This window comes from Netta rufina (genome assembly GCF_964035555.1).
Source record: "Netta rufina genome assembly, chromosome: 4".
In the NCBI taxonomy this organism is placed as follows: Eukaryota; Metazoa; Chordata; class Aves; order Anseriformes; family Anatidae; genus Netta; species Netta rufina.
Window position 1 is genome coordinate 58,480,995 of NC_140127.1, and position 17,604 is coordinate 58,498,598.

Here is a 17,604-nt window from a genome sequence, read left to right on the forward strand (position 1 = left end):
TCAAACAGGCTTGAAATCCTGATCTCTGCACGCAAACAGTTCCCCATGAAATATTTACTGCTCACTAAAAACACCTTATATCTGAGGAGCTTCTCCCACGACTTCAGAGTTGGCCTAGGAAGCAGTTAGACTGTAAGAAGCTTAAAAGATAAACTGCCCTCAAGTTAAACATATTAGCCTGTAGGTTGAGATATTTCCAAATGCGGAAGGTTTTAAAACAATGCTTCCTAAACTGCAAAGAGCTAGAAGTTGCCAGAACGATGTATAAATTCAGTGCATAATGAATATAATTTAGACTTATAACCTGGTTTACTCATTGGTGATATTTTGCATTTACATGACCTCTGCAATTTGCATTCAAAGCACATAATGAATATCTGCTCTGCGAGGTTTCTCTGAGGGACTAGAGGTGATCGTAAGGCCTCGGCAAGTGACCCAAGGGCTTAGAATAGCAGCTGGCTGTCTGCAGCAATGCCTGGCCTTCTGGAGAATGTGGTTTGTTTTCAAGAGTATGCTGTGACTCTGGTTAACACTCTGATACAATAGCTACTTTTAAAGTCACTTCTCAGCTAAAATTTGAGAATGTGTGCTTGATAGCCCAGGCTGCAGTGAGGGGTGGGGATAAAATTCAGCCTTGTGCACTCTTGTGTCTGATGGTCCTTTCTGTCTCATCCATGTGGTGCCAAGTCGTCATTTCCTTGGAAGATTGTAGGTACTTGGGTGAGTTTTCTGTCATTGAAATGCTACCCAACTATGATAAGGTGATGTCATTGGGCAAGGAGCCTGACATCTGTCCCTGTTAGTGAAAGATGTATATAATTTATTTGTCAATAAGATCTGGTGGCTTGCTTAAGCCATTAGCTGCTGCTCTTCCAGGTTGCTCTGATAGTCAGAAATGAACACTTTCCTACATACATATAATTGCCATCTCTCTCTGCCTCTTTCTCTTTTTCTTTGTTACGAAACTTTACCAGGATCATTCAGAGCATTCTGACCTGCGGGCTGAGTTACAGACACGTTCTGTTTGGGATAACGTTAGTGGCCATTCACAAAATTCAGACAGTGCCTTTATGACGGATAAAGCTGGCTGTCATGGCAATACTGCTGTTACCATGCTGCCTTCCTAGAATGTACTTCCCCCAGCAATTCAAAGCCTTGATTTATATATATTTGAAGTGTTGCAAAGTTTAGTTGCTGTAATTACAGAGAAGCTGCCTCTTTTCTTCACTGCAGAAATTGAGATCAGTCCATGTATTCATCTTCATATCTTTAAATTTGAAAAATGTGGAAGTCTGACATTTTTAAACATACTCTGATTACGGGCTCTTGTCTCAAGTATTCTTTCTCCAATGATATGACAGAACACAAAGATTAGATCCATTTATTCACACGGGTTTGGTGGGGGAGGACAGAATGAGAGCTTGTCTGTGCTGAGCGTTTGCATTTAAGGCTCCTGGGTAATTTGCCAAGGGCATTATCTGTTTATATATATATAAATTCTTTTAAAGCAGATTGCAATTACAAATATCAGAAACTTTTTTTTTTAATTAGTTTCTGGTAAATTATTTAATATCATGTGTAATAGATTGGAGAAAAAAAAGAAAAAAGAAAAAAAGAAAAACAGGGATAGACATGTTTTTAAAAAGCATACTGTAAAGAAAATGTTGGAAGAGGAAGTGTGGACATAGCACTGGGAGCATATAGACTGGCATATACAGCATATAGCTTTGGGTCTACCACGAGCCAGCCAGCCATGTAAGAAATACACATTACAGAGATTTTAGGACTTTAACACACAAGTTACAGCAGATTTAACCTCCCGTAGCTGTCTGTCTTACAACTCTGCTTGTTATTACTGCTTCCCTTGCAGCAGTGGACAAGTAAGTGTGGTTTCACTTCACCACCCTCTGTTTTAGCTTAAACCAGAGAAGACGGTGTGTTTCAGCTAACCTGCTGGACTATTTTTTGGCTCTTTATAGACTTGGTAATTTCTAGCAAGGGAGTGAAACAATTAGCTGCAGGCAGTAATTGTGACACTAGACTTCCCTCTCTGGTTCCAGGGTATGTCTTTGAATTACAGCTTGTCTAAGATCCATGTTTAGTCTTGGGGGGGAAAGGCAATGCACATTCAGAATAAAAGATGTAATATTTTACAGATAATGTTATTCTCCTAAACCATTAGCAGTTTTAAATGTTAATGCTCCTTTCAACCCAAATAGCATAGTAATTACTATGTGCACACCAAAATCAAAGAAATAATTCACTGGAAATTGTCTAAGAGGATTTTGATACCAATGTGTATAGTTTTTAAAACTAGGGTAAGAAATGGAGAGTCGAGAAATAGACAGTCAAATGGCAACTCACATAAATGTCTCCTGTTTCAATAATCTAAGATTTTCATTTTCATAGACGGATATAAAAGATTGGGGGGGGGGGGGGGCAGGGGGAAGCAAACTCTTATTTAAAAAATGTCTTTGAAAAGGCAGAAAATATGCTTAAATATGCCCTATTTTACACATTTCTTTTATCCTTTAGGCTTTTGACATAGCGCTTATCACTTTGTCATTATGTCAATTTGTGCTTCTCAATCTTTTTTTCTCGTCTCATCTTATATTTGGGCTGTGATCCTGTGAACACTTACCTACATGCTTAATTTTGCTACTCATAGTAATCCCTTTGAAGTTAAAAGGATTATTTGCATTAGTAAAATAAGGCATGTGTGCGCTTGCAGGATGGAGGCCTTAGATTGTAAACTCTTCAGGATGGGACGAGACTGTTTATTATGCAGTTATATAGCTCAAAGCACAGTTGGGTGGATGATATATGTTCAGCAGCTTGCAAAGTGCTTTTAATAGAGACAGCTAGTGAGTGGGATATCAGTTGAAGACAGCACTCAAATGCCTGCTCACCCCAGAAGACACAAAATCCACTTCTTTTTTGCTTTTGCTGGGGAAGTATAACCATTTTTAAGATTTCATACCTGCAGAGATATCTGCTTTGTTTTTCCCACCTCCTAAAACAGAAACTGAAACTTTGCTGGTGTTGGCCAACCTGGAGCAAGACCCTAAGTGGCTTTATGCTGCTGTGCACAGGCAGGAGCAATCAAGATCTAGAATGTACAGCTCTCCAGGCAGAGCTCTCTGTGCTCCCGATGTTGAGCAGTTGCTGCCTTCTGAGAACCACGCAGCAGTAGCTGCTCATCACAACTAATGCATGTAATGCTTTTATCTTCGCCCCTTGTTTTCCCACTTACCACCCAGCCACTAAGAGCCACTAAAGTTGTTTTTTTGTGTGTGTGTGCATTTGTTTTTTTTTTTTCTCCCTTCTCTGGTTAGCTGAATGTCTCCTCTTCAAGCACTCTATTTCAATAATCATTTTCTTTTGTTTAAGACAGATGTCATTTAAAAGCCACTTTGGGAGATGCATAGAAAGCCTTCCCTAGCTACACTCTGAGAATGCAGCTCTGCATACACTGTCACAGCAACAGAGAAAATGAGCTTGATATTTGGGACAGAGACAGATCCCTATATGACACAACCTCTGTCAAACTCTGATAGATATCCTAGATTATTTATTTATTTATTCATTAAAATATAACTTGGAAAATGACTTCTGGCTTTGCATGAAAAGCTCAATATCTTTTTTTTTTTCTTTTTTTTCTTTTTTTCTCCAAGAATATTTATTTAGGTTGATAACTTTAAGCAGAAAAACGGTATTTTTATTGCAGTAGTGTCTAGAATGCCAGTCAAGCTGAGGGTGCCATTGTTGTATCATCTAAAATGAATGACAGACAGAAACACTCTTCTACTAAATGATATACTCTAAGAACCTGTCTTCATGGAATATTTTAGTAGTTATACTGATGTAACTCCAGAACACCCACTTGCTGAGCTGGCTGTGCTTGTGGAACAGGTCACTGCTGCTAGATGATCTCCTCTAACCATTTTCAGATGTGCTAGCTGAGCCATTTGTGAGAATGCTCCTTTGTCCTCACAGTCAGATAGAGTTAACAAAAATGTATTATTCAAAACATCTAAGCTAACCCAGTTTCTTTGACCAAAACACTTAGGGAGTGACTGCTCATGCAAGTAGCTAAGCAAAGGTTGTGGTAATCTCTGGCAGAAAGGCAGGGAAGAACAGCAGGGAACAAGCTTTGCAGAGCACATGTTTTTCATCAAATGTACCTAGATGAAGAGATACAGTAATATTATGGAAGTGCTTTAAATTTCTATCTTATCTAGTGTATGAATTTTAACCAGTACAATGGCACTTAGGGAACGTGAAATATACGGGGAAAGGGGAAGCAACAGAGAACAGAACAGTTGATGAAGTATCAAGAAATGTGTTTCTTGCCTTTCGGGAAGCTCTCAGAGACTGACTTTAAGAGTTGTGCTAAAGTATGAAGTGACTGTTTTTGAAAGCAAAGGCAGCTGCTGAGACTTAGTGCTGGACAAGAGGAGAAATGGCTGAAGGAACTGGTTGTGTGAACTCAGAGGTTGGTCTACCAAGCACTAAGTGTGCTTCTACCAGCATGGGAAAGGTCTGCTTCCTGAAGATGTGGTCATTTAGAGGCATCTCATTTGCCTGACTTCATCTTCTCCTGCTCAGGATCATTTGAGCCTTCAGTTAGAGGACAAACGTGGTTTGTCTGGGTGGTTAACCCAGTTTTTGGAAGGTGCTGAGGGGAGGTAGGAGATGGGGAGCACAACTCAGGGGCACCAGAAACAACTCTGCGGACTGGCCTTCTGGAGCCGGCCAGAGCTGCAGGCTGCTGGCAGTTACATTGGCTGGAAGCGTTGCATCACAGCTCAAAGTATAAAGCGAAACCTTTTAACTATAGTGAGAAAACAGCACTTTTAACTCGCATGTCTTGTTTTACTTCAGGAATTGTGTTACTAAATGACAGTGTAGTGGTGTTCACCCCTAGAAAACTTGTGGTAACGGTGACCACATCTACAGGTGCTTCTACTATGAGCATCGGCTTCCCTTGCAGTGGCAATCTTAGGCATGGAAGATGAAGTACGAGAGGAAGTAGAAAACTAACTTCAAGAGAAAGAGGCAAAACCTGTGTTTCTGTGTCTTTGAGACCAATTTTTCCCCTCACAAAATACATTGCCATGAATAGTTATCATTGACATTTGAACAGTGAAAGGCTGCATGTGCTTTCAGAGCTTGTAGTTTGAATGTCACTGGTTTTTCTAATCATTTCCTCTGCTACAGGTGACCGGTGAAAGATTGCATTTTTTTTCTACGCTCAAGGTGAATATTGCACCCAGGGAAGCGTGTGATGTCTAAAACGGGTATTTGATGTAGTCATCCTGGTGTAAACTTCCTCTGTGGGAGTTTCAGCTCAGACTAGAGACTTTAGAAACGGGATTTCCTTGTAGGACAGACACATCCACGCCGCCTGACCGCAGCAGGACACCCGCCCCCAAACCCTATTCCCCTGAGGCACCCCTCGATACCCCCCCCCCCGGCCGCCATTTTGGCGGGGCGGGGCAGGGCGGGCTCCGCCGAGCGCTCCCGCGGCTGGCGCGGCCCCGGCGCTTCCTTCCGGCCGCCATTTTAGCGCTGCGCCTGGCCTCGCGGCGCCGCCGCCGCCGTTGCTGCCGCCGCCGCCGGTGAGGGCGGAGAGCAGAGAGCAGAGCCGGGCCTCGCCGCCGCCATGTCCAAGCGCCACCGCCTAGACCTGGGGGACGACTACAGCTCCAGCAAGAAGCGCTCCGACGGGTAAGCGGCGGCGGCGCGGCCCGCGGTGGTCGTGGTCCCCCCCCCCCCTCCGCCTCCGCCTCATCCCCGCCGCCATCCGCTGCCCATCGCCGCCGGGGGGCTGGGCCCGGCCCCTGCCTGCCTCGGGAGGGCCCCGGGGGCGGCGGAACGCGGGGCCTAGGCTCGGGGGAGGCCTCGCAGCCGCGTGGGGAGGGGGAAGGGAGCGGGCCCCGGGAGGGCCGGGCGCCGCGGGGGCGGCTTTGTGTGCCTCGCCCCGCCGCCTGCTGTGTGTTTTTTTTTAATTATTTTTTCTCTTTTTTATATTTTTTTATTGTTGGATTTCTTCCTTTCTGGTTCGGGAGGTCCGGGAGATGCGGGCCTAGAGGTCAGCGCGAGGCTCGGTCGGGCCGTGCTTGGAGGAGGAGGAGCGGGGCTCCTTTGTTAATGGCTGAGCCTCGGAGCGCCGCGGGGATGGGCCTGGCTCGGCTCTGAGGGGTTGGTGGGCCCCGGGGGTTACAGGTTTTTCTCCTTTGTTTTGCACAAGTTAGTTTCGGGACTGCTTTTTTTCCAGCAGATTTTCATTAAGGTTAATGGAAGTGCGGGAGCACAGGCCGTGCGCTGGTGCCATCCGCTTATTCACAGTTGTTCTACGGCCTTTTCTGCACAATCTCCTTTCCCTTTTCGTGGGGGCACAACGACTCCAAACCTAAATCCTTAATTAGGAAAGGAGCAGCAAGAAGTGCTATTCTTACTTAGTCCACCCTTCTTGGTGTAGCACCTGAGACTTCCCTGAATCAATCCCTTTCTGGAGTCCAACAGCATTGTTTAGGCGGGAGTATTAAGAATATTTATCTGATAAAAATGACTAGTTTTCATCTCAAAACTCACAGGAACTACAAGTCCACCATAACAGTTAGTATTCATTGATAAACAGTCTTCGCTCTTCAAGTAGAACTTGTTTTTCTTAAGGGCGAGCTTGTGTAGCTCCAGTTTCTAGCCACTAGTTCAATGAATTTGTCCTCTGCTAAACTGAAATTTATGTGCATTATTGAACATCTATTTCCTGTATGAAGGAACAGTATCATCTTTTTTTTTTTTTAATTAAATGGATCAAGCTATTTATCTCTTCTAATACATTTCCGCCTGATTTGCAAGCAGTTTGCATAACTCTTGTGTGCATCCAGAAAAGTTGCATATGCATGCTTTTTTGTTTGTAGAGACTTCAGCAAAATTTTCAAGTGGTTATGCCACAATTGGCTATTAAATGGTTGTGGTACAGCTGTTATGGTCGTCTCTATGGATAATCCCAGGTCAGGAGTTCCATGTTTGAGTGTTGGTGGGTTCTGTATTTCTGGTATGGTTTTATTATGTGGCATTGTTTCTGCTGCCATCCTGAACTCTTTCCATTTTGTAAAAACTGTAATGAGTTCCTAACAGGGGTACAAACTTGTTACCCAGAAGTTTTTGGCTGTTATGGCACCTAAAGCCTCCACAGACACTGGTTTTGTGCCCTTTCCTCTATCAGAAGCAGCATGAAATGGTGTAGGACCAAAACCAAGTCATTATAAGCAGAGTTGTCTGATTGCTTCTAATATTCCTTGAGATCCGAGTTCAACAAGCACAAGGCACGGTAACCTTATATTGTCCTGGCTTGTTTAAGGGCTGTTAAGTTTTACAGCATACGGAAGGCTGAGATACAGAGAGGTTTTTGTTACTAGCGTGCATGTACTTGTCTTCCTCCATGCGGAGTGCCTTTGTGCAATTTAGTTGGTTTGAAACTGGATTAAGCTGAATTAGCTCCTTGAGTAGATACTACTTCAAATGCAGGGGAGTCATGTACTTTGCATCCAGATTGGGCTGCCGAGCTGCAATGTACAAGTTGTGTCAAGTTACCAAGTAGGGTTTAGATCCTTTTCGACTCAGGCCTGTGCAACCCGGCGTGGCAGTGATGCCAGGCCAACAGGCTTGTGGTTGTTCTTGTAACCTTACCTTCTGGGCTTGAAGGATCATCCATAAAGAAAAAAATACTTGGAAAAATGCAAATAGTTTAGAAGACTTTCTGTTAAAATGCTGCTATGTGAAATGCATACCATGGTTTTACACTGGTATTTTTTTCCCAAGTATGGTTGAGTTGGTGTTGTATAACATCACTGTTGCTGTTAGTAGGATGTATCCTTCTGTTTAATTTCTTTTAATTCTTTACATATAAAGTGGAAATCTGCATTTAACAGCGTTAGTTTTTCGCATCAGCTGCAATCAACTACTGCCATGTCTGTTTAGTAGTGGTGAAAATATCATTGTTCTGTTGGATATGTTTAGACTTCCACTGTGGTCAACAGTGGTTTTACCTGGTCCTTTGTTTCTTTTGTCAGTTTTGTTTTTCGTCTTCTAATTTAGTGTTACTGTGTTTCTTTTGCATCTGCATGTGTGGAGATAAGGAAGTGACTGCAAGTAGCAGATCAGACAAAAACAACAACAAAAAATAACCAAACAAAAAAAAATCACCAACAAACTCCTCCTGATTATAGAGGTTGTGATGGGCTTCATGCACAAAACAAACATGATTAAATTTTGATTCTTTTACGTTAATTGTTCATTTTTGTGTTTGAAATCAGTATTTTCAGTGCAAGGATGAAAAGTAACTTACATGTGATAGTTTACAGATGAAGAGCTGCCAAGTTGCATTTTTAGAAAGTTCAGTAAACGCACTTGGCAGCATAGCTGCCATTCCTCCTTTCCCTTGTTGATGCAAGGCAGCTGGATGTGACTGCTGAATTTCAGTAATAATGGAAGACTGGAAATGTTTTTAGGAAAAAGTACTACTGTGAAATAATCAATACTGAAGATTTTATATATATAAATAAAATACTTGAGGACATGGTATATATTTTGTGCTTTCATTATGCTGAGATGTAGTTTTCCCCTTCTTCTATCGTAAACATTGTAAAACAGAAAAATCTCCTGGTTAACCTCTAAGTTGACTTTTTGGCCTTGGAAATGTAGATTGAACTGGATGGGTTAACTTTATTGTACAAGTTAACAGTTTTAAGAGTTAAATGAAGTAACAGAGATGGGGAGTTCACAATTTTCCATTCCAGATCACATTTGTCATCCGTTTAACCAAGTGTCTTGTTCTTGAGATTGTTTGTATATATGCTGTGAACTCAGCCAAATAGCTGCCAGCACAGAAGGCAACTGTTGTGCTGCAGGAGAGTGTTTGGAAGACCAGAAAACTGATTGGGGCTAGAATTAAGGTTGGTGGAAGGGTCTGGGGAGGGCTTGCTCTTCACAGGGCTGCTAAGTTTGCATGCCAACGCAAGGGAAGGGTTGGCAACAGCATCAGGCTGTTCCTTTTGGCATGAGTGCTGGTTTCTGCCACTTTGAAGCTTACCTGGAGATAAACTTCATCTGCTCTGTGGAAGCTGCTGACATGCTGGTTAAGTAAACAGCTAGGGAACAGCCTGCTGCTGAAAGGTTTTTCTTTCTAGCTCTTCATTGGTGTGTAGTCCAAGTGGGAAAAACAACAACAGAAGCCATCAGTAGTGTGCATTGTTCTTCCCTTCAATGAATGGGCTGTTCACCAGGTTGTCACATTTTACCCTTGCTTTACCATACTTAAATCGCTTTTACACCCTTGTTTTGATTTCTTGTTAATGTTACTGTCTGACCATACACCTGTTTATCCCAATACATGCATATATTTAAAAACGCTAATTGTGAATAGCTTATTAACTACAAGTTCAAAACTTGATTCTTGTCTGACACATGTTACTAGACTCTTCCACTAACCACTCTAGGTAGCATTATGGAGCCTAGTTCCTTCAGTTTGTAATGGGTAAGTTTTCCCTACCAGAACATAAAAAAACATATTGAATTCTGTAATATTTGCCTGTTGTTGCACACTAAAAACAGATTTCTAGCTTGCACAGTACTTGGCCACATTAAAAGTGGTGTTGAAGCTATGGCGTCTCAGATGCAAGCAAATGATCTAAAAGGCCCTCAATTTTTAGGTAGTTCAGCGTCCGAAGCTTCGGGAAAATCTGTATAAAAGTGAATTAGGTCAGTCACAATAGCCAGTGTATTTTGGGACCCTTCTTTCTTTTCAGTGGGTCTGTGTTAAAGAAATGTTCTCAAAGCTAGGTGTGACAACCTCTGAAGCCATAGTATGTCAAAGTATTGAGGGAGCAAATAAGGTCTACATAGATTTTTCTCTTGTATGAGAAGTGCTGCTCCTTCTGGATTCCCAGCATGTTTTCTTTCCTGTATGCAGGATTTTCCTTATTACTTCACTGGGTACATTTCAATGCCAGCTGCGTAGTTAAAAACACCAACAAAATTCTGTTCATTATAGGCATGCGTATGTGCAGGTAAATAAGTGGGGAAGTCCTGTTTGCCTTTAATTATTATTCCTGTAAAGGTTTATATCTGCATTCACTCTGAAGTTGGTGTTCATTCAGTTTATTGCTTTGCCTTTCTGAGGGGATTTCAGTTGTTAACATAACGCATGCTCACATGCATGTTTACATAAACAATGGTGATGAGGGTGTTCTTCATTTTGCAGATGAAAATGCCACTAATCTTTTCGTTTGTCCTAGTTTCAAATATAGCGGGGTGTTTTCATAAAGCAGGACTCGTTTCAAAGTGCTGAATCACAGTAAGCTTTAGATCTCCATTTAAAAACATGTAGTTACAGTTCTTAGGGTGAAAGTAGTGATTTCTTGATGAGGGTAAGAGTGTTCAGTAGGGGAGTGTGAAATTACATGCAAAATGAGTACATAGCTCCTCAAAATCAGAAAGTGCCTCTAAGACTGAGGCTGGAGTTTGAATTTTGAGTGTTTATTTACAGTGAAAATAATGTTTTTTCATTGCATTCTCAAAATCATTATTTTGGGGGCTTAATGGTTGCAAGAGTGTTCCTGATATAGGTAAGAGACAAGTTCAAGGTTGTTTGAGGTTAAATACAAATTATGTCTCCTTTGCCTATTTGATTCTTACCTAACCTTATTTTAGCTTTGTATATTACTTTTAATTCAGACAAAATGAACCAAATACAGCAAACTTGTAGTGTTAATATCTAGCTTCTCCTTATGTACATATCTTTAAGTTCGTATTCCTCTTTGTGATGAAGAAGTGAAATAATTATTGACATTTGTTTAGGTAACGTGCAGATTTTTACAACTCACACAGTTACAGCTTTGTAGATGCTGTTGTTTTAGGCGTGGTAACAAATGGGAATACAGATGTTGATTGCTGAAGTAGGTGGCAGGAGGTGATGCTGGAGAAGACGGTGCAACTGTAATGACTGGTGTTGAGGAAATTGCAAATTCAACAATCTGTATATCAATTTTGATTGAGTCATAATTGTATGGAAGACTTTAAACAAAAATAAACAGAATAATTGTGGGATGTTAACATGATACGTGAACCCTAGAGAAGTTTGATTTTAAGTTTTTTGCAGTTGGCGTAATTCTCTTGCTAAGTAGGCAGGTCTTCTATACTAGTAGCAAGTAGTGACAGGAAGACTTGTGGGGAGTCTAGAATGTACAGCAGGTTACTGATAGTCATGAAATGAAGAGGGCGAAGATGATGCTCTCCGTGTGATACCTTTGTTCAGTCTTCTCTATAATGAGAGGATTTGTGGCAGCGGTGCTCATGTTCAGTGGGTGTATCTAGTAATTGACGTGCACTGCATGCTGTTGTGCCCTAATGCTTGTCCGTCCAGGTAACTGTTTGCAGAACTCCTTAAAAATAGTTGGTTTATATCCTCTTTGCAGTAAAGACCTCTGAAGTCACTCTGTATTTAAATTCCTATTTTGCGTTTAAATATTCAAGTATCTAATTTTCTGCTACGTTTTCTAACTCCTTTTAGGAAAGATCGTGACCGGGACAGAGACCGCGATGACCGGAAAGATCGTGACAGGGATCGTGACAGAGATAGAGATCGTGACAGAGAAAGGGAGAAGGAAAAGGAATTGCGAGCAGCATCTAACTCTACGCTCATTGCTGCTGGGTTACCACCTATGAAACCAGCAATGATTCCACACAGTATTAACCCTTTCACAAATCTTCCACATACACCTCGTTACTATGACATCCTGAAAAAACGGCTACAGCTTCCAGTCTGGGAATATAAAGAAAGATTTACAGATATTTTGATTAGGCATCAGTCATTTGTACTCGTTGGAGAGACTGGGTCTGGTAAAACAACACAGGTGAGTTCTTAGTTACATGATGGTGCAGTTTTTAAAGCTTGAGGCTGTTGTTGAGTGCAGGGGTTAGAACTTTCTTTGGTTTCTTGAAATTAATTGTGCAAAAACCTCACAAATCGTGGGCAAAAATAACTTGAATATTTCATACGCTTCATGCAGAAGTATGTGAAAAGAATCTTTAAACATCTTTTAATAATCTACTGTCTATCAGGCTCTCTGGTAGTTATCTTTGTAGTAGAAGAAGATAGTTTTTAACTGCTAAACAGAAATGTACAAATTGACAAACTGAAGTGATGGTTCCAAATTTACAGCCCTTTTGCTGTGTAGGTAGCAGATTGAAAATAGGAAAAATGTTACAGAAATAAGCATTTGTTAGTGTTCTATGAAATATAGCGCTACAGGTGGGAACTTAATGGAAACTGGAATGTCAGATAACAATTCAGACCTTTGTCCTTAAGAGCTGTGGGGATTGGTAAAATGGGGAAGATTTTAAGGAAAGGCACATCACTTTGTGTGTAGCTGGACAAACCTGCTTAAAACTTCAAACTGTCCTCTGATTTTCTGTTTAAAATCTGTGTGGTAAAGTGATGTAAACAAGTTCTTTGTTCTGTAACCTGCTAAATTCCTTTTATCTAGACAATGAAAAACTGAAGGATATTTTAGTCTTCATAAAATGAATTATAACTGACTTGGAGAACTTAGTCACAAAATAAAATTTGGAAGTTTGGAAAATGTAAAAGGACAGTGTAGTGAACACCTTTTTGTGTGTGTGCCTGAAATATTTGATGTTACTTACCCTTTTTGCTGCACATTTTGAGAACTATCTTCTTGCTTGGAAGGTACCTTAGGGCTGTGTTGCTTTTTTAATGTTTCAGTGGAGACCAGCTTTTTATAGATTTCTTAAGGGGAAAAAAAATGATTACACAGTTACTTGGAAGAGATGGTATTCTGAACATTCACATTTTTAAAAAACAACAGAAACAAAACACTGCCACAGAAACAAAATTTCTCGCTGCATGATCTTAAAATCCATAGATCTCAGGGTCTGTTCTAACATTTGAGATTGCAGCTTAAACGTGGCTTTCTATCATATTGCTCCCAAGGTATGAAGCTTTTACTGAGTTGTGTTACTGCTTTACACCTAATTTTTGGGAAGGATGTAAGAAACCTAAGGCTTCTTAAAAACGGGTTTTAAGCTACCAGAAGCATACAAGCTATCTCACAAGCTTCACTGCTTCCTGTGGGTTACTCCTTTATGAGGCTGTGGGTATATCTTTAAACAATGGAGGGTGCCTTTGTAGGACAGTGACACTGAAAATGATCTTGCTGGTGGCTAGGGAGATCCTTGTTTTGCATGGGATGCTGTCTTATTCTTTTTGTGATCAGGTGCCATCTTAAAACTAGCTGGGGGGGAATGGTTATTTATTTTCCATCTCCTTACACTCATTGATCAGAGCAAGATAAATATTTTTCTGTTTAAAAAAACAAACCTGAACCCTATAATAACTGAAACTGAATGTGTCCATGAACTACTTATGCGTGCTGTTATCTGGTATAAGGTTGGCATTCACTGAAATCTGCAGTGAATTGTCTTTCCAGAAATGATTATCTTACGTTTCATGGTAAAGAGCCTATGGAAGTAGATAATCTTTTAAGTGAGCTGCCATCTGTCAAGTCCCTTCCCCACTTGCTGTGTGCAGGTTTTCCCTTCAGTCTTGTAGAGCATCCAGGTTTGAGAAAGCTTGGCTTTTGCGGTGAAAACAATAGGGGATAAAACCTTTCTGAAAAATCTTGTTCCACGAAGACTGGCTTGAAATTTAAAAAAACAAAACACACTAAACTATACCATCTGGTAAAATATACTGAAGAATTAGACAGGTAAAGTTTAGAAGCAGTATTGCTTTGGGCATGGCTTCATTTCCTGCTGTCCTTGTAGTCCAAAGGAGAGTTGACATGGGTGAAAGTTGGACTCCATTTTTAATTAATGAAAAATATTGTACCATATAGTTTTTAATGGAGAAAAATTCTAAATGATTGAAGTAGCTCAGAGCAGGCAAAAGAACAGTGTTCTTTCCCTTCCTGTTCAGCATCCCTTTAAAAAATATCTTCCCTTTGCCTTAAATGGCCTTTAACAGCTCACTGCTTTCATTTGAGATCTCACAGGCCATTCTGTGCAGGGACCTGCCTTATTTTTATAGAGGTTGTATTTGCAAACCTCTCTTCACTGAAAAAGTCCTTGAGGCTAAGGGGTGCTTAACACTGAGCTCTTTCACATTCTTTCAGTATTGATGAAAATGCTTGTGTGCTTGCTTGTCTAGGAAATTTGGGGTTTTGCTGAAAATTTTAGGTGTTTTTGTGTGTCAGGGAGATGAAGTTAACTTGGTTGTGTTATATAAGAACTGGGTAATATGAATTGTTCCGTGTATTCCCAGCAGTGGTCATGACTGAAATAGGAAGTGCAGTATGTCACAGTCCTCCTTAGTGTTTGTGTCTCTTAAAGCTGGACATTGGAAGTATTCTGGTGGTCATCTAAATCAGATTAGCGTATGGAAGTCTGCAGAGGCTTTGTCCTTTGTTTGACACTAGTGCTGTAGGTTTTGTTGTTACCTGGAAAACAGCCTCTCCATTGTTTTTATTTCCTATTAGTGTGGCCTGGCTGACCTGCTGCTTTAAAGTTCATGTCAGGATTGGCCCTGTTTGAAGTTAACCTCATCTGCTTACATTCGAGTTTGTCCTAGTGATGTGGGAAACAATTTCTTTACTCTGTGCTTGGGAAGTGTGTATGTGTTACTGGGTAGGATTCCAGGTTCATGTCATCAGTGTTCAAGAGCTGCTCTTATTTTTAGGTTTGAATATAATTTCCTATTTGAGCTTTTTTCTTTAGAAGTCTGGTCTCCTGTCACTTTCTCATAGTCTTTGCTTTCTATTTTTGTATTTATAATGGCAGTATGTCCTCCATTTTAAGAAAAAGAGCTGTTTATTACAGTCTACACTTGCCTGATGTGGATGAGTCTTAGTGTTCAGTTGCTCCCATTTTGCAGTGGGAATACTGTATTTGAGAAGAAAGATCTTCCTAGGTTACTTGAAACCACACAGCTCTTTCTATTGTTTTGTGTTGGTTCCGTGCACAAACACTCACACTTTTCTGTAAGTGTGAGCTTTTTGGGATACTTTTAAAACCAATTAGTAAGGAGGAGTGCATTTTGTGGTCTATAGATTTCAAACTAGCTGTCCCTAGAGTTGTCTCCTCATAAGACATCACACAGAAAATGTTAATAACATTCAATCTTGTTCGTGACCCTAGAAATTCTTCTGAAAAAGCTGCTTATTTTGGACAATACTTACTATTTACAAATTCCTAAAAAAAAAAAAATAAAAATAAAAAAAAAAAATAAAATTACTGTATGACAAATGAGTGTTAATAAGCAGAACGTTGGGATTTTATGTCTGTTGGATAAGATTTCCAAAGAACAAGAGTTAACCAAATAAACATAACTTAAAACTTGTTTTTGTTATGATTTATAGCTAAGCCAAGTTCTGTATCCTTTTTTTTTTCCCTAATGTGCGTGTTTATAAGCAGTGCTTTTTAAGCTGCGAAGTACTATTTGTTTACTGTAGAACTTTAAATACCTAACATGTTGTGGATCTCTAAATTGTGAGTGCTAATTTTGATCTTTTGCTTTTAAGCACAATGGCTGCTGTTAAATCTCTCTCTGGGGTACTGACCTAACAACACCCAAAGATACTGTGAAACTATTTGCTTCCTTGATAACCTCTATGACAGTTACGTACGTGCTTTATTTAGTGGCGTTGGGTCCAACTAAATTGTCTGCTCTCATCTCTGGATAGTTTTCTGCATACAGTTGTCATCTCAATGAAATGATAAATATCTTTATTTGATACAGTAGTTATACATTAACCATGCTTCTAATAGCCAGATGTAAAACTGAATTTTATTCTTGACAGATCCCCCAGTGGTGTGTTGACTACATGCGCTCGTTACCTGGACCAAAGAGGGGAGTAGCATGTACCCAGCCTAGGAGAGTGGCCGCAATGAGCGTGGCGCAGCGTGTCGCTGATGAGATGGATGTAATGCTGGGCCAGGAAGTTGGTTACTCTATTCGATTTGAAGACTGCAGTAGTGCAAAAACCATTCTGAAGTAAGTATGGCAGCTATCCGGTAAAGGCATTACACTGTCTTTTTGAGGGTGGGGGCAATCACAGGGCTGTAAAGGGGGTTAGGGAAGTTTTGAAAGGAGTAATGAAGAGGGGAGTGAACCTATGGACAAACACCTCCAATGCCTGAGTAAAAGAAGAGAGGAGCTGTAACATCAGCTGAGAGAAACCTGGGGTGGGGGGCTTGCTTGGATAGATTCAGAAATGAGTTATTCCACTTAATCTCTCGACCCTATGGAAGTGATTTAAAGTTATCCATAAAGAGGAGAGTGATCTGAAGAAATATTTTTTTTTAATGAATAAAGTGCTATTCAGAATAAAGCCCTTCAGCATTCAGTTTCTCTTCATGTTATCCATTTGGCTGGCAGTTGTCAGTGGTAACTAACTACATAAGGTGAAGTTCATTAGCATGCTTTAGTAAGAACTACCAGGGAGTTTCAGAAGTGACCTATGGCAGATTCTAGGGCACAAAATCTGAAGTTTGAGTTTGCCAGCATTTTAGTTGTCAGCTGTTGTAGATTCCTTTGCTTTGTGTGTGCAGCCAGGCCCATTTCATACATAATCTACAGGTGACACTCGGAATGATCAGTTAAAAAAGGATTGTATGTAGCGTGATTTCATGAGTCTTACCTGTTTAAATGGTGTTTCTCCTTTTGCTCGTAGAAGTGGTTGACAGCTGGGAATGAAGTTCATGTGCAAAAAAGAAATTGTACTGAGGAGGAAAAGTAAAAATAGTAGAGAATAAATAGTTGCAGGAATAGTAGCTCTAGGATTTCGGTTGCATTCTTCCCTTTCTTTGTCTGTAATTGTAGGCCTGGAAGTCTGCCAGTAATAGTCAACAAACTACTCATAAATGTTTCCAAATCTTGTTTTCCCCCCCCTCCTTTTTTTAAGCTTTGTTCCTACTCATAGATTTCATTTATATTCTACAGTAATTTCTATATGGAACTTCGAAGTGGGTTTGTTACTCAGTTGGAAATAGTTTACTAATGCATCTCTTTTGAAAGATTGTTGATTAAAGGCTTACTTCAAGCAACCTAGTGAATAATGTGGAAGAGGATTCTATATCAGACTTAATAAAAATAGTTTTTGTATATTTTCAGGTATATGACTGATGGTATGTTACTTCGTGAAGCAATGAATGATCCTTTGCTGGAGCGCTATGGTGTTATAATTCTTGATGAGGCTCATGAGAGAACCCTGGCTACTGATATCTTGATGGGAGTTTTGAAAGAAGTTGTAAGACAAAGAGCTGATTTGAAGGTCAGTAGTGATGAAGCCCAGCAACATCTCCTTTCTAGTTACTCATGCTGAAGAAGGGTATGTGTGTGCTGGCTGTTAGTTGATTATAAAGGTCAGTTAATGTAGATCAGCTGTCTTCTTGAGCTGTTAATGATGAACACATTCGGAAGATAACTAGGAAAAGTGCTAGCGCGTTTTGTATTGAAGGAAATACTAGGAAGATGTAATTATAGCTTAACCTTTAGTTGTTTTTCTTTGCACCTTGAAA

General features: G+C 40.4%; 1 protein-coding gene across 1 annotated transcript in view; it reads left to right on the forward strand.

Moving 5' to 3' along the window:
• The first annotated feature begins 5,566 nt into the window (after positions 1–5,566).
• The window catches only part of DHX15 (DEAH-box helicase 15), a 45,269-nt gene continuing 33,231 nt past the window's right edge, over positions 5,567–17,604 (forward strand). Inside the window, exons 1-4 of the mRNA XM_084286654.1 lie at positions 5,567–5,730; positions 11,579–11,921; positions 15,885–16,078; positions 17,198–17,357. Coding sequence (XP_084142780.1) covers positions 5,666–5,730; positions 11,579–11,921; positions 15,885–16,078; positions 17,198–17,357 — 762 coding nt within the window. The 5' untranslated portion in view covers positions 5,567–5,665. The remainder of the gene's footprint in view (positions 5,731–11,578; positions 11,922–15,884; positions 16,079–17,197; positions 17,358–17,604) is intronic.